This window comes from Dasypus novemcinctus, chromosome 20, assembly GCF_030445035.2.
Source record: "Dasypus novemcinctus isolate mDasNov1 chromosome 20, mDasNov1.1.hap2, whole genome shotgun sequence".
NCBI lineage: Eukaryota > Metazoa > Chordata > Mammalia > Cingulata > Dasypodidae > Dasypus > Dasypus novemcinctus.
The window spans coordinates 12,606,843-12,629,111 of NC_080692.1; the positions used below are offsets into that span (position 1 = coordinate 12,606,843).

A 22,269-nucleotide genomic window follows, 5' to 3' on the forward strand; every position below is an offset into this window, starting at 1 on the left:
CGTTGGGACCCACCTCCTTCCTCAGCTGCCTTTGGCATTTGCCCCGCCCACCTCCGCCGGACCAGTTCCGCTTCCGGTCGGCTGGGAACCTGGTCCGAGAAGTTGTTGGAGCAGTCGTCGCGATGGGAAAGTCAGATTTTCTTACCCCCAAGGCCATCGCCAACAGGATAAAGTCCAAGGGGCTTCAGAAGCTGCGCTGGTACTGCCAGATGTGCCAGAAGCAGTGCCGGGACGAGGTAAATGGACCCAGGGTGGCCCCGTCTGTCCCGTGCCCGCTCCCTGTCCTTTCACAAGAGGGTCGCGCTGGACACCTGGCTTCAAATTCCTTCTCCGGGGCTTTAGGGTGGTCTGATCTCCGATACCTAGTGATGAAGCCGAGAGACTGTGCTTCTGGGATCTGCACAGGGCGAGCCACAACTTCCAGACTCAATAGAACCACCCTTTCCTCCAAACCTGACCCACCGGGAAACCAGTGGTCTTTGACACCTAATCCTCCGCAGTTCGCCCCAAGAAAAATGAAATGGGAAGAGGCTTTGCAGCTCTCGAAAAAAGCGATCCTACTCCAGCTGTATTAAAATGGTGAATAGTGCAGTGCTGGGCATTCCGGCAATAACAATAATTATCTCTGACTTGACAGGGCTCTTAAGAAACAGAACGATTAGAATTCATCCTTCTATTCGGGATCAGGTGAAAAAGGAATACTAAACTCTTCCACACTTCTCATTTAAGAAGCATTTGTTGAACACCTACACCTTGCCAGGCCCAGAATGATAATTGTGGTTAAGTTATAGACTCCGAGATTCAGACTGTCAAAATGAGGAAATCTCGCTTCGCCACTTACTAGCCATATGATCTTAGGTTAATTAAGTTCTCTTTGCCTGTTGCCTGTTCACTTATCTGTAAAGTGGGAATAACAACTGTACCTGATTTTCAATGGTTGTTAGTCTTAAACGATATTTGAAGTCGCTCACGGAGCCTTTGGGCAGAGCTTGAAAAGCCGGTGTGCCAAGCTGTGGAGTTTACCCTTTTCCCCCCTAATAAGATGCAGGATGGAGCCCCCTGGGGAATTGTGACCAAGGTAGTGATGTGATCATCTTTTCCTCTGGAGATTGGATTGGGTAAGAGCAGAAGAACAGTAAGGAAGCAATGGGAATAATTTAAGCGAGTGCTTCTGCAAGTGGGGAGTGAATAAACCTGTAAAGTTGATAAAGATGTAAAGCTGATACAGTTACTCTTTGATTATTCTTTGGTTCTTTTTGTGTAAGTCTAGACGAAATTCTCACATAGAAAAGTAGAGACTCTCATAATGAACATCCAAATATGCATTTCCCAGATTTAATATTTTAAATATTTTGCCATATTTACTTTTTTCTGAAATAAATTACAAATGTCAGGTATATCTCTAAAATATCAGGGTGATGACAATATATGTCATCACACATGACAAATTAATATCATCTAATGCACACTCCACATTCACATTACCTCATTTGTCTCTGCAATGTTAGTAAAGCTGTTTTTTTTTTTTTCAAACCAAAAGTCAATCAAAAATCATGAATTGAATTTGATTATTAGGACTTTTAATTCTCTCTAAATTTAGAATGGAGCCCACTCCTCTGCTCCTTTTCCTCCCTTGACATTGACTTGATGACGTTCTGTTTCTGGCTTGGGTGATTGGGTATATGGTAGTGCTGTTAAATGAATTAGGGAATACAGGAGGAGAGGCATTATTAGTGAAGGACTAGGTTCAACTATTAAGTAGAAGAAATAGAAGGGGGATCAGATGTGGCTCAGGCAGTTGGGTGCCCACCTCCCACATGGGAGGTCCTGGGTTCGGTTCCTGGTGCCTCCTAAAGAAGAAACAAGCAGACAACAACAAACAGATGAGGGAGCCATCTCATGGTAGAGGGAGGGAAGAAATAGAAACTAAGTCAAAACTTTTGTTTTTTTGCTATCATCTGAAGAAGGTATAGAGTAAATGTATTTAACATAGGTTTATGTCCTCTGCAGCATTGTATTTTGTTTTTGTTTTTTGTTGTTGTTGTTGTTTAAATTTCCCACCCCAGCCCACGCCACCCCACCCCACGCCAGTTGTCTGTTCTCTGTGTCCATTTGCTAGAAGTGTTCTTCTTTAGTCTGCTTATGTTGTTGTTAGAGGCATGGGAATCTTGTGTCTCCTTTTTGTTGTTGTGTCATCTTGCTGCGTCAGTTCTCTGTGTGTGCAGCACCATTCTGGGCAGGCTGCACTTTCTTTCGCACTGGGCAGCTTTCCTTAGGGGGCGCACTCCTTGCATGTGGCGCTCCCCTATGCAGGGGCACCCCTGCATGGCAGGGCACTCCTTGCGCGCATCAGCACTGCACATGGGCCAGCTCCACACGGGTCAAGGAGGCCTGGGGTTTGAACTGCAGACCTCCCGTGTGGTAGGCAGATGCCCTATCCACTGGGCCAAGTCCGCTTCCCATGTATTTTGGATAAAGAGCTAAAGTAAGGGAAAGTGAGTACAGTAGTTTCCCTAGAGCAATTCATTATATGCAGTTTACTTTGTCATATCCCCTAGAAGCACTTGTGTAAAACTCTCTATGAAGTAGGTATTCAATAAAAATTTTTTAGATTGAGTTGCAAAATTAAATCACTCTTCTGCTATTTTGACCAGCTGTTTCTTACTAATGTCTGTTTTCTAAAGCAATATTTTTCTCTCTTTAATCTCAAGGATAATTTGTTGATTAGCAGGTTTGCAAAACTCAACTCCATAAAAAAAAAACCCACAAAAACTAGGGAAGCAGGTGTTGCTCAGTGGTTTAGTGCCTGCTTTCCATGTATGAGGTGCTGGTTTCAATCCCTAGTACCTCCTTTAAAAAAAACAAAAAACAAAAAACCTGATAGGGTGGTTACAACTAGAGAACAGAATGATGTGTGTTTGTGTGTTTTTACCATTTATCACCAGTGAGCAGTTTTAGGGTTTAATTAAATACTTCTACTTAGAGTCCATTATGATGAGCTAATGAAATCAGAATTTAACTCTTACTTTTACATTTTTTTTGTAGAATGGCTTTAAGTGTCACTGTATGTCTGAATCTCATCAGAGACAACTCTTGCTGGCTTCAGAAAATCCTCAGCAGTTTATGGATTATTTTTCAGAGTAAGTAACTCAAAGACATCCTTATCTCATAAGCTTTATTTAGTTGACATTTAATAGATACTGAATATTTTTTATATTGGAGAGTCTCTTATTTCTTATATGTATATTAACATGATAGCTATATCCTCTCTTGATCAGTCTTTCATCTTTTTACAATTTATCATAGTATGAACTTGTTAGAAAACATTCCCATTATTTAGTCCTTCCTTCCTTCACCTTCAAACATTAGCTCTCATTCTAAACCAAAAGCAATTGTGGTTAAGAGTACAGGCTCTGGAGTCAAATTGCCTAACTTCAAATCCAGGCTCTTCTACTTATGAGCAAGGTGACTTTGGGTGAGTGTATTAGTCAGCCAAAGGGGTGCTGATGCAAAATACCAGAAATCTGTTGGCTTTCATAAAGAGTATTTATTTGGGGTAGGAGCTTACAGATACCAGGCCATAAAGCATAAGTTACTTCCCTCACCAATCTATTTTTACATGTTGGAGCAAGATGGCTGCTGACATCTGCGAGGGTTCAGGCTTCCTAGGTTCCTCTCTTCCTGGGCCTTGCTTCTTTCCAGACTCAGGTTTCTCTCTTCCCCAGGACTTGCTTCTCTTTCCTCTGTGTGGTTACTTCCCAGGGCTCCAGCTTAAGACTTCAGCATCAAACTCCAACATCTAAACTCCAACATCAAAAGCCTCCAGCTCTGTCCTTTGCCATGTCTTTTATCTGTGAGTCCCCACCCACCAAGGGTCAGGGACTCAACACACTACTGACATGGCCCAATCAAAGCCCTTATCATAATTTAATCATGCCAGGTACAGACCAGTTTACAAACGTAATCCAATATCTATTTTTGGAATTCATAACTATATCAAATGCTACAGTGAGCAATTTAATTTTTCTGTACTTTGGTTTCCTCATCTGTAAAATGGAAATAAAAATAGTACCCTCCTCCTACTATTTTTTTTTTCTTCATATGGTTTATATAAAAATTCTATGAATTCATACTTTCTTAAAATTTTTTAAAATTATTTTGTTGATTTAATAATTTTAAAGTGCTGAGAACAGTGCCCAATATTTAATTAATATTACCTGCTAATTATTATTATGACTGTTATTATTATTTAGCTTCTTCCTATATACCTCTTTCTTCCCAAACTTCCAGATGAGTTGTTCTCAAAGTTTTGGTTGTAGGACCCCTTTATACTTATAAAAATTATTGAGGACTCCAAAGAACTTTTGTTTATGTGGGTTATATCTATCAATACTTAGAAACCAGAAATGAAATAGAGAATTTAAAAATTGTATTTATTCACTTATTAATAAAAGTAGCAATATTAAGCCTATTACATGTTAAAATAAATAATTTTTTAATGAAAGATAACATTTTACAAAACAAAAAAAAATTAGAGTTAAGAATGGCATTGTTTTACCTTTTGGCAAATCATTTCAGTGTTTCACTTAATAGAAAATATTTTTCGCATCTACTTCTGCATTTAGTTTCTTCTGAAACATTGTTTTGGTTGAGACATATAAAGAAAATCTAGCCTTCTTATAGATATGTAGTTGATAGGTGGAAGTATTTTAATAGCCTTTTCAAATAATTTTGGATATTTTTCTTTGATATCACACCGAATACAACCATTGGTAGTTTTCTAAAGATTAATTGCAATGTAGAACTTGAAACTATATCAGTGAACTTTTGTACTGTTACATAAAAATCCACTTAAGTTTAGCTTTTATTTTTTTTTTTATTTTTTTATTTTTTTAAAGATTTATTTATTTATTTATTTTCCCCCCCTCCCCTGGTTGTCTGTTCTTGGTGTCTATTTGCTGCGTCTTGTTTCTTTGTCCGCTTCTGTTGTCGTCAGCGGCTCAGCGGCACGGGAAGTGTGGGCGGCGCCATTCCTGGGCAGGCTGCTCTTTCTTTTCACGCTGGGCGGCTCTCCTTACGGGGCGCACTCCTTGCGCATGGGGCTCCCTTACGCGGGGGACACCCTTGCGTGGCACGGCACTCCTTGCGCGCATCAGCGCTGCACATGGCCAGCTCCACACGGGTCAAGGAGGCCCGGGGTTTGAACCGCGAACCTCCCATATGGTAGACGGACGCCCTAACCACTGGGCCAAAGTCCGTTTCCCTAGCTTTTATTTTGAATGAATCTTGTACCTATGCATGATTTTATAATGTTATGCATCAGTCATTTAGAAAATAATTGATTCATTGAATTATGCAGATCTTCCAAATTGTGATAGGTTTTATTTTACAATATCATAAAACCATAAAGTACCAGCACCAAGCTCATCAGAAACATCCGTAAGTATTGGGAAGCATGTCACACCCATGGTGTTCTGTGAAAAAAGTAGTTCAGCTTCTAGGTCAAACAATTGCGTAAGTGCTTTTCCTCAAAACCATCACTGTATAGCATAAGTAGTTTATGTATAATTCTACTTCATTACACAGAATATTAGAAAGATGTATCTCTAGGATTGAGATCTACGACAATTTTTACTGCCTCAACACGGACATTCTAGATGAAACTAACAATGTTTTTTTACTGTGAATGCCTGTGATGAAAAATGCATCAACTCTCAGTACAGTTTGGTACTACTACCTTGGTTTGTGCTAAGATGCTGAGTGTTTTGCCCTCCATTGCTTTTTGTACCATTGATAAAAGTAACACAGTATAAAAGGCAAGGTGCATTTATCTGTGAACCTCCTGAAATTATGCTGAATTCCCCAGGGTACATATACTATCTTTGGGAAATACCAACCTGGCAAGAGCCACATACCCTCATTTTCTTTCTTCCTGCCTCCCTTGGAACTCAGGCCACTGTAATCTGACTTCTGCCCCTGTCAATCTACTGAAGAGTCTTCGTCTTTGATCTTTCTTCAGTGGCTAAAGCTGTTTACACATAATTGAAGCACCTCTCTTTTTCATGTTCTTTCATAGTTTTCCTGTACTACTCCTTCTTTGTGCTCATTTTCTTCATTTATTCTTCTTCCTCTCCCTGTTCTTCTTCAAGTTGTCCACTTGTTTTCATCCCACTCTACGCAGCCTCCCTGAGTTATGTCATGCTTTTACGTGTGGATGACTCCCAACTCTTGAAGTTCATTCCTGACATCCGTCTTGAGTTATAGATTCTTTTTTCCCTTGAAAATTCTGATCTGTGTTCCTACAGCTGTCTCAAAGACAGCATTTCTAAAGCTGAAGTCAGTATTCTCTCCACTAAACCTGTTTCTTATCCTGTGCTGGCTAATAACTACCCAGATGCCTATTAACCTCTTCCCTCTTGTTGATTCTCCAACACGATGTCTTTCAGACTTAAGTTCTTTCTGTTCTCACTGCCCTAGAAATGGTTATCATCTCTTACCTAAATTATTTCAGTGGCTTCCTAACTGGTCTCCCAACCTGCAGTTTCTGTTCCTCCTGTGCATGTTTTGTATTAGTGGTTCACAAACTTTAACATGCATCAGAATCATCCAGAAAGCTTGTTAGAACACAGAAAGGCAGACCTGTATACAGTTTCTGATTCAGTAAATCATCTGGAGTGGGTCTGGAGGATTTGAATTTGGATTTCCACCATGTTCCTTTTTTTAGGAGATACTGGGTATTGAACCTGGGACCTTGTACATGTGAACCATGTGCTCAACCACTGAGCTACACCTGCTCTGCTGTACTCTACCAAGTTCCTAAATGATACTGATGCTGTGGTATAGGGACACAATTGTCCCTACAAATAACAATTTGACAGTTATTGTTCTATATTTTCTGAAATACAGAACAATCACAGATTTTAACAAATTAATTTCCAAACTAAATTCCTTAATGCTTTTCCAGTGCCTGCATAAAACCTAACCTCTTTAGTTTGGCATTTAAAGTACTTCAAAAATTAGCCCTAAACTTATTTTCTAATCACATCTTCCCATCATATTCTATGCTATCAGCTCTCTTACTCTCATGTTCATCTGCCCTAAACTTTAGCTTAATTAGATTGATTGTCATACTTTCATGTCTCTGTGCCAGCTGGGAATAGCCTTCTCTTCTTCACCTATAAAAGTCCAATTTATACATTTAGTGCTCATATTAAATATCACCTCTGGGCATCTCCCTCAGCTCTTTCTGTGATATTTTGTTGCATCTCTTTTTCAGATTTCTATTGTGATTGCTTTTTATTAGACTGTAATTACCTTGAAGGTCAAGATTTATGTTTCATTCACCTATACCCATCTAGCATTAACATACTGTACTTGGTTCAGAGGTACAATTTCATTAGGAATAAAGGCTGTTTTGTTTTCAGAGATCAAGTGCACTTTGAGTAACACTAGGTGACTTCATGAAGGACCCTCTCCAAATGTGCTTGGTGACTTTTGCTGTGGCTTCTTTGCCAAGACAAAAAATTTCACCTCCAAGCTGACCTTTAGATTTAATTCTTGAAAGCAATAGTCTTTTGAAATTCTTTTCTTGTTCATTTTTTCCAGCAGATATTCATATAGACATTTTGTGTATCATTTGGATGTTAAATCCATATGATTGTTTAATTTCAGGAAGTCTCAACTGTGTATTTGTACAAATTATCTTAATGCTTTCCTTTCTTTCTTTAATAGGGAATTTCGAAATGACTTTCTAGAACTCCTCAGGAGACGCTTTGGTAAACATCTTAAGTATTGTACAAATAATAACTTTGCAATTTTATAATCTTCTCAGGGTCAACAGTGTTAATTATGTTCCTAGGCACAAAGAGAGTCCACAACAACATTGTATATAATGAATATATCAGCCACCGAGAGCACATCCATATGAATGCTACTCAGTGGGAAACTCTGACTGATTTTACGAAGTGGTTGGGCAGAGAAGGTAAGAGGAGATTATTTGAATAGTGGTCATGTGGCTCCATTCCAGGCAGAAAGAGAGAATTGTCATACTTTCTATATAAATTCAATTTATAGAAAAAAGAGGATGAGTAGGGCAATTAAAAAAACGGCAGGAGAGAAGCATAAAATTGATTTTGCTTATTATCAGTTGAATATGAAGATCTGAATTGTTCTTCTGACAGTGTATCTATACTGCTGCATCCTCTCATTTAGGTTAAGTCTTATTAGCAGTCTCTTCCACTTTTTTCTCATATTCATTTTACTTTAGGAAACTTTTCTTATCCCCTCTGAAGACCTTTTTTTATTGTGGTAAAGTAAATATAACATAAAATTTGCCATTTTAACTATCTTTGATGTACAATTCAGAGGATTTATTGCATTTACGATGGTGTGCTACTATCTCCAACATCTATTACCACCACTGTCCATTGTCAAAATTTTTTCATTGCCTTATATAGAAACTATACCCATTCAGTAATAACTCCCCACTTCTCCCACCCCTCAGTCCCTGGAGCCTCTGCTCTAATTTCTGACTCTGAATTTACTTATTCTAGATATTTCATAGCAGAGGAATCATATAATATTTGTCTCTTTGTGTCTGGCTTATTATTCTTAGCCTAATATCTTTCAGATGCACCCATGTTTTAGCATGCATCAAAATTCTTTTCCTTTTTCAGGCTGAATAACTCTCCATTGTTTGTATATATCACATTTTCTTTATCCATTCATCTGTTGGACGTTTGGGTTGTTTCGACCTTTTGGTTATTGTGAATAATAACTGCTATGAACATTGATGTCCAAGTATCTCATTGAGTCCCTGGTTTTAGTTCACTAGTGTGTATTCCAGTGTGGAATTGCCAGGTTTTATGATAATTCTATGTCTTAACTTTTTGAGGAGCCACCAAACTGTTTTCCACAGTGACTGTCCATTAAGTTCCTATTAGCAATGAATGAGGGTTCCAGTTTTTTTACATTTTTGCCATCAGTTGTTAATTTTCCAGTTTTTTCATTTGATTATTATTATAGCCATCCTAATGGGTGTGAATTAGTATCTCATTGTGGTAGTTTTGATTTACAGTTTCCTAAAGACTAATGATATTGAGCATATTTTCAGCTGCTTATTAACCATGACTGTATCTTTCAAAAAATGTCTGTTCACGTCCTTTGCCCATTTTAAAATTTGGTTGTTTATATTTTTTTGTTTTTGGATTATAAGAGCTCTTTATATATTTTAGGTATTAGATCCTTATCAGATATATGGTTCCCAAATATTTTCTTCTGTTCTGTAAATTATCTTTTTACATTCTTGATAATGTAAAGAAAGTATGAAAGAAAGAAATTTTGGGCCAAGTTATTACTTTATTCACTGTTACTTGACTCTATTTTAAATAAAGGGAATAATTTTTATATAAGTTAGAGTATCATTAGATGTTAAATACTTAGACGTATTTGAGTTATTACTATGCAAAATAATACTTTTATGTGTTTCCCTTTTTAAATATGTTGCCTCAACCTATCAATATAAAAATCAGAATAGTAATTTTTTTCTGTTTAAAGATCAGGAAAATATTCCATTTAAAGTCCCTAAATTTCATCAATTCTAAGAATGAAAATTTAATGTGTGCATAAATTAGTTTATTTGAATATGTTTGAATAAGTGAGTAAATGAAGAAATAGGGCATTTTTAAAAATTTATACTTAGATTTAGCTTTGATTGCCTAAAAGTATATGATGTTTTTTATTTTTTTAAGGTTTGTGCAAAGTTGATGAGACACCAAAAGGTTGGTATATCCAATACATAGATAGGGACCCGGAAACTATCCGTCGCCAACTGGAACTAGAGAAAAAGAAAAAGCAGGACCTTGATGATGAAGAAAAAACTGCCAAATTTATTGAAGAGCAAGTGAGAAGAGGTCTTGAAGGAAAAGAACAGGTGAAAAACAATACCATCTAGAAAAACAGTATCATTTAGAAAGGCAAGGTCTAAAGATGTAAAATTGCTTGTTTTTGTAAGCATTGAATTGAGCTTTGTAGGTATCATTTTTTAGTTAAGAGGAGAGTGGTCATGGTAGAGTAAAAGCATAAGTTTTGGAGACAAACCTGGGTTGTATTCCTAACTGATTAGCATCATGATATTGTGTAATATAAACTTTCTAAGCCTCAGTTTCCTTGTCTCTAAAATAGACTTAATACCTAATGGGGAAGACATATAAACAGATAGATTCAATTGACTGTAACTAATGCAACACTAGGGATAAACAGTGTGTGGGGACATAGAGGATCAACACTATTCCAGCCTGGGAAAGACAAAGGATATTTGCAGGTAGATATGACTCCTGACTTGAGGAGTCTTGAAAAATTAATGGCCAAAACCCACATAAATGGAGGAGGGAAAGCGCGGTAAAGGTAGCTTAGATTTTAGAGTAACTCAAGTCAAGGCATTGATTTCAACGACTTTATTGAGCGCTTTCTGTGTATGAGGCACTCTGCTAGGCACTGGGATACAGCAGTGGACAAAGGATACAGAGGTCTCTGCCCTCAAGGCACTTGCATACTGAAAGTTGTGTGGTCAGAAATATACAGCCTGCTGTCTACGTGACACTATTTAGTATTTTTAAAACTTACTTTTTGAAGTAGAGCTTACAAATGATGAAGTGTATCATATGCATTGATCTTAAGTATACAGCCCAATTAATTTTTATGTAAACACACACACCACCACCCAGATCAAACCATAGAACATATTAGTATCCCAGAAGGTTCTTTTACATCCTTTCCCAGTTAATATACCCTGCTACCCCAGAAGGAGCCATTGCTCTGATATAACCACTATTGATAAATTTATTCTGGTCTTGAACTTCATATAAATGGAAGCATGCAGTTGTATTTTTTTTCTGTCTGGCTTCTTTAACTCAAATATAATGTTTGTACAGTTTATCCTTGTACTTTATTGTATGGACATTTCTTTCTTTTTTTTTTAAATTGCTATGTAGTATTATATGACTATACCACAATTTATCTTTTGTCCTGTTAAGGAACGTTTGACTTATTTTCAGTTTTTTGCTATTTATTTAAAGCTGCTGTGATCATTATTGTACATTTAGTTTAAGGAGTGATGCAAGACATAGCAGGTGATAAGGTTAAGACATTGGTAAGCACCAGTTTATGAATCAATTTTTATACTATGTTAATTGAACTTCTCAATGAAGTGAGTGAATATATTTGTGTTCATGTATTATGGTATTACTTACATTAATGTACACATATTCACAATCTTCCAGAGATTTTCTATACTAAATTTAAAGGGACAATACTGAAATAACTGTAATTATAAAATTATTTAAACTCCTATGTAAGACTGAGAGCTTTTTATTCTTGAAATTTTTCTTTTTAAAATTTGAAAATTTATTGTCAATAGAGAAAAAGTTATAATTTCCTACTGTGGAAATGAGAAAGATTGTATCATCTTATATAGAGAAAAGTAGTTTACTTTTTGGAATAACATTGTTTTGTGATGTTTTAGCTTCATATTAATACTACTAAAACCTACAGGTTATTTTATACTTTTCAGGTATAAATAGTATCTTCACTCTAAAGGCAGGTGAAATCCTACTGATCAGCACTTCCTCTTTCTATATATATCAGTTATTTTAAAAGTAAGACTGTTCTTTTGCCTTCCCTTGTGAAATCTAATGTGGAACATTGCTTAAGAAAAGAATATTTTTGCTCTGTCTCAAGAATAGCTTTTATTAGTAGTAGAAACAACAATTACCACTTACTGAGCTCTTACTATGCAGGCACTATTCTAAGCATTTGCTATATATTATCATATTTAACCCTTATAAAACTCTAAGGATGTACTTTATCCCCATTTTGAAGATAGAGGAGTGGAGGCTTAAGGGAGATGATGAGACTGACAGAGATCATACAGTTAATAAGTAGCAGGGATTTTATATGCAGTTTTGCCTGGTTTTAGTCTTAAGTGCTTAATCATTACATTAAATTAACCCCACAATGTAGAAAGGGTTTACTTTCTAAAGTAACCCTCAATCTAAGAGTCCTTTTTTACTTTACTTTTTTGTTGTTTCCTGTTTAAATTGTAGTAGTAATAAAAATAGAGGCAAACTTCTACAGTTTGACACCAAAAAAAAAACGATTATTCCCCTTTCAAATAATTTTTAATTGGAGAATATTTGCAATGCATATAATTTCTTATTTAGGCTCTTAATTGTTGTAGAGTTATATCTTAGAGCTACCTTGTAACATAGATAGTAAGTCTTAATTTAGGACTGTTTAATATTGATAGTAAAGTCACTCTGAACCAAAACTTTCAAACCTTTTTTTTTTTTATGTGTAGGAGGCCCCCATTTTTACAGAATTAAGTAGAGAAAATGATGAAGAAAAAGGTAATTTTTTTTCTCTCTTTTTAAAAAATGTGGATGCTTTCATGTTGGCTCTGCCAAACCTAGCAACATGTCTGGAAGTAAGACATTTTAATCTGCTGTTTCTCATTGTTCTCATCTTTAAAATGAAAAGGTAATAGCAATGAATTGGATGGGATGCTTTCAGTTACAAGTAACAAAATTTACTAAAATTAGCCTGAACAATAAGGAAATACAATACCTTGCTATAACAAGAATCCCAGAAGCTCTAAGTGCTCCTGGATGCCATACCAACAGCAGCTCAGGGGTGTTTTCTACGGCTGTTTTTCCCACCTCTTTGCGTAGGCTTTGCCTTCAGGCTAGCTCCCCTCTTAGGCACGAAATGGCTACCAGCACTTCTGGCTATCTATCTAGACACAGCATTGTTCAGAGGATCTCTTCTGTAGACCTCTTGAGAGCAAGGGAAGTTTTAGAGAAAGCAATAATCCCCCTACCAGCAGACTCCTTTTGAATATCATGGGCCAGAATTGCATCACATGTCCATCACTGGACAGGGGAATGGGATCCTTTTGATGGGCTTAGACTATCAGAATTTACCCAAGAGCTGAAGGTGGTGTTCTCTCCCATGAGCCACTTGTGAGAGGTATGGACACCTAAACGAACCTGGAGTCCTGTTAGCAAAGCAGTGGGGTAATGGGGTGGGAAGCCACCAGTGCTGTCTGCGGTAGTGAGAGAACGTAAGATCCTTTCCAGCTCTATAAGCACCACTCTAGTACATTTGACAAAATGTATCGTCTCTGAATAGGAGCATTTTAGCTGTCATTTGCTAAAATGTTCATAGATTTCTATGCGACTACATTATGGTAACTTACTATATTTTATTATAATTTCCTGAAATTTATATGGAATAACAATTTCTTCTTCCAGTGACATTTAATTTGAATAAAGGAGCCTGTAGTTCAGCAGCAGCATCTTCCAAATCAAGGTGAGCAACATGAGCAGTAACCTTAAAACTCAAGGATTTTTTGAAATGTTGTCTACTATATTTTAAAGAGAGCAGTGTTGTGAATTATTTTTTTTCTGGTTGTGGTTTTCTTTGGTTTTTTCTTTTTGTTAGCCAGTGTTCTTTTCTTAATTTGCCTGTGATGATATGATTCTGTCTTTTGAGGAAAGCTTATTTTAATGAAATGCTTCATATGGATGAACTTTTGGTTTTCCAGGAATCCTCCATTTAGTGGTTCCTTTTGTGCTACTATAATTCTGTTTATTTTTCTGTCACAGCACTTATTTCAGTCTAAATCTTAGCTAGGGTATACATTTCTTGTTTTCCCTGCTTGTATTGTGATTTTCTGAGAGTAAAGGCTAAGTCCTTTGCCTGGATCCTTAGCATCTAGAAAAGTGTAAAAGCACTGGTAGGTACACAATTAATAATTGCTATTTCCTTCTCTTCTAGGTGGTATATTATAGAGCATAAAGGACCAGATAGTAAATATTTTAGGGTTTGCTGGCCATCTGGATTTTGTTGCAACCACTCAACACTACTTTTGTAGTGAAAGCAAGGACTGTACATAAACGAATGAGCATATTCCAATAAAACCTTATTCATAATAACAGGTGGTAGGCTGGATTTGGCCTACAGACTGTAGTTTGCCGATCCCTGGTATAGTTTGTAGTCAGGTAGTTTGAGTCAATCTTCATATTTGCCTTTCTTGCTTTCTTATGTATTCTTTTACTAAATATTGTTGACTATTTGCAGTGTGTGGTACATGCAGAGTTATGTGATGGCAATTTTAAAAGTTGAATAAGACATGATACTGGTACTGGTGTCTATTGGAATTTAGCACTAAGTTGGGTGACGGTTTCTATTTTACTTAGCATTTTCCATGTTGTTTATTTAGACTCAGCCTGGCATTTTTGGTTAGGTTAAAGGACAGTGCTTAATTGCATGATTAAATAAGAGGTTGGGAGGGTTGGAGGAAATAGGCAGGCTGGCCCCAGTATGTAACTGCTTTAAAATGACTTGCCTAGTGTCATAACTTTGATGAAAAGAATATTTCAAAAGTAGCACCTATATTAGATATCATCAAGAAATTGGTTTTTGGACTCTGCATGTGTTTATATTTGGAAATAAGAATTTTCTAATTCCAGTGTGATATGACCTTTAAGACAGACTAGAATATATCATAACCAACTACTTTTCCCACTCTCCTTTCTTATTTGTTACTCCCTCGTGCAGATGAATGTTAAGATTGATTCCAGTGGCTCCCAAATTGACCACCCCTATGACAAGCCTCCCAATATTGTCAATAACACGATTAGTTTTATTTGACTAAGTTCTTTTTTTTTTTTTTAAAGATTTTATTTATTTATTTATTTCTCTCCCCTTCCCCCACCCACCCCGGTTGTCTGTTCTCTGTGTCTATTTGCTGCGTCTTCTTTGTCTGCTTCTGTTGTTGTCAGTGGCACAGGAATCTGCGTTTCTTTCTGTTGCGGTTATTGCGTCATCTTGTTGTGTCAGCTCTCCGTGTGTGCAGCGCCATTCCTGGGCAGGCTGCACTTTCTTTCGCGCTGGGCAGCTCTCCTTATGGGGCGCACTCCTTGCATGTGGGGTTCCCCTATGTGGGGGACACCCCTGCGTGGCACGGTACTCCTTGCGCACATCAGCACTGCGCATGGGCCAGCTCCACACGGGTCAAAAAGAGGCCCGTGGACCTCCCATGTGGTAGACGGACGCCCTAACCACTGGGCCAAGTCCGCTGCCTATTTTGACTAAGTTCTGTCAGTTCCAATTATCTGTAATAATATGTCCATCAATTTCATGATTTATCTGAAACTCAGAATGAACCAAACAATGTAGATACCAAAAAGGGACATTTTAGACTATGCTGAGGCATAAAAAAGAAGCACCCCTCCATTGCTTGAAGAAAGATTGCTTAATTCCCATTTCTGTTTCCCTCCATCTTCTTTTTTTTTTTTTTTTTTTTTTAAAGATTTATTTATTTATTTAACTTCCCCCCCTCCCCTGGTTGTCTGTTCTTGGTGTCTATTTGCTGCGTCTTGTTTCTTTGTCCGCTTCTGTTGTCGTCAGCGGCACGGGAAGTGTGGGCGGCGCCATTCCTGGGCAGGCTGCTCTTTCTTTTCATGCTGGGCGGCTTTTCCTCACGGGCGCACTCCTTGCGCGTGGGGCTCCCCCACGCGGGGGACACCCTTGCGTGGCATGGCACTCCTTGCGCGCATCAGCACTGCGCATGGCCAGCTCCACACGGGTCAAGGAGGCCCGGGGTTTGAACCGCGGACCTCCCATATGGTAGATGGATGCCCTAACCACTGGGCCAAAGTCCGTTTCCCTCCATCTTCTTTAGTAGCACTGGAATCTACTCCAGTTACTACAACAGTAATCTTTTATTAGAAAATAATAGGCTAGTATACCTTTCCTACTGCCCAACAGTAGAATATTGGCAGTCTGTGAATATGTGAGGAGGAAGAGGGTATCACTAAGAGCCAAAAATAGCCACTAAATCCTACCTCCTCTTTTGCTAGGATTAGTAGTGCCTGTTTTGTGGATTTACTGTGGTTGATTGTGTGCTGGATTATTGCTAAACTGGGTGGATTCCTAACTCAAAAGTACATCCAGGGGGAAGCGGACTTGGCCCAGTGGTTAGGGCGTCCGTCTACCACATGGGAGGTCCACGGTTCAAACCCTGGGCCTCCTTGACCCGTGTGGAGCTGGCCCATGCGCAGTGCTGATGTGCGCAAGGAGTGCCGTGCCACACAAGGGTGTCCCCGTGTAGGGGAGCCCCATGGCAAGGAGCACACCCCGTAAGGAGAGCCGCCCAGCGCCAAAAGAAAGTGCAGCCTGCCCAGGAATGGTGCCGCCCACACGGAGAGCTGACACAAGATGACACAGCAAAAAGAAACACAGATTCCCATGCTGCTGACAACAACAGAAGCGGGCAAAGAAGACACAGCAAATAGACACAGAGAACAGACAACCGGGGTGGGTGGGGGAAGGGGAGAGAAATAAATAAATAAATAAATCTTTTTTTAAAAAAGTACATCCAAATCTCAAGAACGTTTAAGCAGGAGTTTGAAAGGTTTATCTCTGTGTGGACTTATTCTGTTCAAAACCAATGTATCTTATTTACAGACACAAACCTGTGAATATGACCAATAACAGAATCAGAACTTAAGATGATGCTCAAAGGATTAAACAAAGGAAAAATTCAATAAGTGAAATTTTACAAAGATACATTTAAAGCCTTAAATTTAAGTAAAGAGAAAACAGTTTCCATAGGAATAGGATGGGGGAATCCTGAACTAAAATACCCTACATGGAAAAGATGAAGGGATTTTAGCTGACATCAAACTGAATATGGGGAAGTGGACTTGGCCCAGTGAATAGGGTGTCCATCTACCACATGGGAGGTCCGCGGTTCAAACCCCGGGCCTCCTTGACCCGTGTGGAGCTGGCCCACGTGCAGTGCTGATGCGCGCAAGGAGTGCCCTGCCACGCAGGGGTGTCCCCGCGTAGAGGAGCCCCACATGCAAGGAGTGCGCCCAGTAAGGAGAGCCGCCCAGCATGAAAGGAAGTGCAGCCTGCCCGGGAATGGCGCTGCACACACGGAGAGTTGACGCAGCAAGATGACGCAACAAAAAGAAACACAGATTGCCATGCCGCTGACAACAACAGAGGCAGACAAAAAGAAGAACAGACAGCAGAGAACAGACAACTGGGGTGGGAGGGAGAGGGAAAATAAAATAAAATAAATCTTAAAAAAAAAAAGCAAAAAAAAGAATATGAGTTATTAAACTAACCTGGCCACTATAAGTGCAATGCTCTCTTTAAATACAAATAAAGAGAAGTAATAATTCTACTGTATTTTCTAGTAATCAGATTTCCCTCTTTGATTATCTCCATGGTAGGTCTGTGTAAATATTCATCTTTTGTGAATACAATCAATTAAATAACCTAGTAAGATTCATTTAATCAGCAAACTTTAATTGAGCATATTCTGTGTGAGTCATGAGGTAGTTACCACCACTTTAAAGGAAAAAGAAAATATGATTTCTCCTCTATTAGAGATTACAATCTGATTAGAAATAGCAATCATCTATACAAATGATTATGATGCAAGGTGGAATATGGTACAGAACAATGTGTTATGGTGATTCAAAACAGGACAATCAAAGAACCCTCATGTACAAATTTGCAGGTGCTGAAACATATAGCAGGGCCCGGTCAATAGCATTTATTTGTTCAGAATGGTCAGTGCACATAATAAATGAGGGATAGGGACTAGAAGGTGTTCTGGGGCCAGTGGTAAAAATTTTATATTGAAGTGAAGGAATGTAGAATTTATGGTGTCAACTCCTGGGAGTCAGAAGCGATAAAAAAAATTTTAAGTGACATGTTCATCTTTTTACTCTAGAAAAACAGAACCTAGAGTAATGTGCTAGGCTTCTACCAGTCCTTTTCCAAACATCTCATTCAGAACTTGCAACTGAGCTACTGTATGTCTACTGTAATTAATAATTAGTAGAGCAGTGTTATAGCATAGGCTATTTATGGATGAAGAACTGATACTTAAAGAAATTAATTACTCAGGGTCATAGTAGAACTAGCCTCAAATCCTAATCTGTCAGGGTCTAAGCCTAAACTGTAACCACCCTGCTCCACTAATTAAAGTCGGATTCACCAAAGGAGTGAGGAGAAGATGGTAGGGAGTTAAAAACAGGAAGGCTTAAATGTTCTCACCGTGTTTCTAGTAATAGCTATAGTCCCATAGATACAGACATACCCTTTATTGTTTTTACTAATCTGTTGTCCCTTAGTCATGTAACAAATTATTCTGTGCTCTTAGTTTTGTACATTATAAAGCATTTATCTGCTCAAGTTTTTGCTGACATGTATAATTCTTCATTCCATCAGTTCTTTGGGACCAAATGCATTGAAGACAATAGGGTCTGCAGCATCAGTGAAACGAAAAGAAGCTTCCCATAGCTCAGCACAGTCAAAAGAAAAGAAGAAAAAGAAATCTGCACTTGATGAAATCATGGAGGTACAGTTTATGAATTGCCTATTGAATTTTTAGCAGTTAGAGAAATGATGTGACTTAGATCTCAGGAAAATTAAATAACTCACTAATTACTAGATTAATATAAAATTATAAACATTATGTATACTATTTTGGGGATAAGGAGTCTAGCTGCAGTTCTGTTTGCCGATACAGAGTGAGAGCCCCCTTTAATTAGGTTTATTTTCTTGCCTAAAGTGCTATCATTGCAACTTTCCATGCAGTTATGGTCAGCAGGGTTCAAAAAGAAGTGATAATTGAAGTTAGAAATATAAGCTTTTATCACCTTCTGTGGCTCTTTGAAATTGGGACCCTCCATGGAATCCCTCCTTCCTCAGCTCTCCCTCCTCTATCCTCGTACTCTGTTGTTTCTGCCACTTGTCACCTAGCTAGTAAGAGAAAGCAGTGAAGTAGTTTGAATTTATCTTGATGGCTGTTTAACCTGATGACTAAGTTGCTGAATAGAACTACCAAGATTGAAAAATCTCTTCTTCCCCCTCCTTTTGACAGGGGTGTCCCTCAGATAGGATCATTTTTTTTTTACTTTAGATACTAAATTGACTTAGGTGTTAAATGTGCATATATTTACAACTGCTATATCTTTCCCTTAGGTTGATCCTTTTATGAAAGCTCCCTCTTTGTCTGTAGAGGTATAAGTAAAGTATATGTACAATGTACCTGTCATCAAAGTTAAGTTGTTATCAAATAAAATATGACTTTATTAAAAAAAAAAAAAGAAAAATCTCTTCTTATGCTGGATTAGGAACATATTTTGGCTCTAAATCTACCCAAGTCTCTAGGGTTGTTCTGGAGAAGGTTTTAAAAAGACTCTTTTCTCCCTTCACATAGCCTTACTTTACCATTGAATTTATGAAATAAGTGGAAGAGGAAAAGAGGAGGTACAGGAAAAGAGAAAGAATAAATGAATAAACGAAAACTAACTTTTCTTCTTTAAGATCATGTTCTCTAATCTCCCCATCCCTTTCATTTATTCGTTCAGTCTTCCCTAGTACTGAGTCCTCACATAATACAGCATAGTCTAAAAAACCTAGAGTATAATATAAGAGACATACACTGGAATGTTATCACCCAATCATTCAACAAATATTGAGTAGCTGTTATGTGCTGGACATGGGGTGCAAGGTCCAGGACGGAGAAAAGCACAGTTTCCTTTTGTCATGCAGCTTTCATTCTAGTGAGGGAAACATACAAGAAGCAGGCGAGCCAGTAAGTAATTATGGACTGCTAAGTGCTGAGGAAGTATGAGAGTGGGAGACAGCTCGTGGAAAGGGCTGAGGCAGGAAAGAGGTTTACTAGAATGAGGGTCTGAAGGGAAGGCCCCATGATGGGGCACCGTGAATGTGGAGGGAAGAGTGGTTGGAGATGACGTTAGAGAGAGAAGTAGGGACATAACCACAGAGTTCTTGTATGCCATGAGTTCAAAGCAATTCAAAGTGAATAGAAAGCCAGATCCACCTGCTTTGAATATAATACACACTATATTTGGACTGCTCTTTATTTACAATGGAAATTGGAGGACTTAGAATGAGGTTTGGAATTAACCAAGGAATTAGGTTGTTCCATTCCATTGAGGTTGGTACTTGGGGTTAACTTTGGGCAGTTGACTAAATAGAGAGTCTTGGATTCATTTTAATTCAAGAATTGTTAAAAACCAAAAATTAGCTTTAAATAACACTTATCTGTTTTTATCAGCACTTGTAAATTATAGGAGTGGTCTTTTTATGGAATTGTTTTGCTAATAAATGGTTTTTGAAATAAATTAAGGATTTTACAGAGAATTTTATAAATTTCTTATGTGTTCTATAGATTGAAGAGGAAAAGAAAAGAACTGCCAGAACAGACTATTGGCTGCAGCCGGTAAGTGTTCATTTGGAGCTCCTTAAAGTGCCAAATCTGTATTTAAGCAAATGAGTTGAATAGTGTTTGGCATAAATAACCGAATTTCTCAAATATATGTAAATTACATAGATTTATAACTTGAGTGAATTTCCTTCCTATTTGATCTTTTATTATTGGTTTCACCAGTATGTGAAGGTTATCTCATGTTCATAGGCCAGTAATGTTCCTGGAGTTTAGTGCTAAATTTGTTTATGGACAGCCTGAATTGAGGATCTCTTCTATTATATATTTTGAAAGCCTGGAATTATTTTCAGTTTTTGCTATAAGATGAAGGGGTGTGTTTTCAGAAATGGGATTAAATGGTAGAATTTCAAATGCGAAGATACTTGTCTTCAACTTCCAGCTTTTGAATTTACAATATCTATTCAGATACTTTGTAGGAAAAAAGCAGGGGTTTTGTTTTCTTTTTGTTTTTGTTTTTGTTTTTAATGAGGTTCCAGAGATTGAACCCAGGACCTTGTACCCGGGAAGCCAGAAATCAACTGAGCTACATCCACTCCCAATAAGCAGGTTTATATTTTACAAATTGAAGGAAACTTTATGTTTTATTGCTTACTTATTATTATTTCCTTAAATTATTACTTATTAATACTCTGTTTTGAACTTACTGAGATGTGAAGTTGTCATAAAACTTCAAGAGTGCCTTAGTTATTCTTATTGAAGCTGGTTTGATCAATAACAGGAGGGTGAAACATAATGTATTATTTAGATAATTGCTGATTTGAGAAATAAGTTGAATAATAACCTTGAAGAATCAAGAAGTCCAATGTTCTAATTCAAGTCTTCGGTCATTATCCCACTAACTTGAAAATGTGTTCGCTTCCTCAGTTTATGTCTTATACAATGAAAACATTTCTACCCAAAGATGATATGAAGGATCATGAAATAAGTTATCTAATATGGAAATATTTGCTCTGTTAAAAAATAAGCTCTTCATATGAATTATTTCAGTTAATTCTCATAATAATCCTATAAGGTAATTTTACAGTTATCGTTTCCATTTTATAGCTGAGGAAACTGAGACCTAAGGTAGGATGATTTTCCCAAGGTCATTTTAAGTAAGTGGTGAGCCAGTATTTCTCTGCAGTCTGATTCTATAGATTGTACTCTCAGCTCCTAAACAGTACTGCCTCCTGATCTGCATTAGTCTTGGAGTCTTATCTGGGAGTAGAAGTTTATGTCATTGTAAACTTGTGTCATGGGATGGAAAACTCTAATTTTCTTTTTTATAAAATTGGTAACTGAAGGGACTTTAAAGAAGAAACAATCTATGAATTATTTCATTGTTTATGCTTTTTTTTCTCTGTTAAAGTAGTTAGAATTTAAATATTAATAGCTTCATATATTGTTTATGAAAATGTAACCAAGAATTTTGACTTAAAATAGTAGTTCTTAACCAGAAGGTTCTTCATTTGCTGGAGACATTTTTTTTTCCAAAATACATATGTTTTGCTACTATCTGTTCAGTCTCCTGGGGTGAAATGCTTATTTTCACTAAGTCCCCAAATGATTCCTAGTTAAAAACCATTCATTTAGGGGAGCACATGTGGCTCAAGCAGTTGAGTGCCTGCTTCCCATGTGGGAGATCCCAAGTCTGGTTCCCGATGCTGCCTCAAAACAAAAAAACAAGCAAATAAATGAGGGAACCAACTTAGGGGAGCTGATGTGGCTCAGTGGTTGAGCACCGGCTTCTCACATACAAGGTCCTGGATTTAATCCCTGGCCCCACCGCCTCCAAAAACAAAAACGAAAAACATTGGTTTAAAGGGGAAAAAAAAGAGCAAAAACAGAAAAAAATAAAAGCAACTTTCCATGTTTTAATTAGTCCCCAAATTTTCTTCCCATTTACAATATTTTCAATTAAATTTAAGTTTCTATCCGATAGTTTTCTTGTG

General features: G+C 37.6%; 1 protein-coding gene across 1 annotated transcript in view; it reads left to right on the forward strand.

Annotated features, from left to right (window-relative positions):
- The first annotated feature begins 65 nt into the window (after positions 1-65).
- Positions 66-22,269, forward strand: part of KIN (Kin17 DNA and RNA binding protein) — a 38,156-nt gene continuing 15,952 nt past the window's right edge. The window contains exons 1-9 of the mRNA XM_004480072.5: positions 66-236; positions 3,046-3,140; positions 7,732-7,775; positions 7,859-7,981; positions 9,750-9,931; positions 12,356-12,404; positions 13,308-13,365; positions 18,310-18,439; positions 20,282-20,332. Coding sequence (XP_004480129.1) covers positions 123-236; positions 3,046-3,140; positions 7,732-7,775; positions 7,859-7,981; positions 9,750-9,931; positions 12,356-12,404; positions 13,308-13,365; positions 18,310-18,439; positions 20,282-20,332 — 846 coding nt within the window. The 5' untranslated portion in view covers positions 66-122. The remainder of the gene's footprint in view (positions 237-3,045; positions 3,141-7,731; positions 7,776-7,858; positions 7,982-9,749; positions 9,932-12,355; positions 12,405-13,307; positions 13,366-18,309; positions 18,440-20,281; positions 20,333-22,269) is intronic.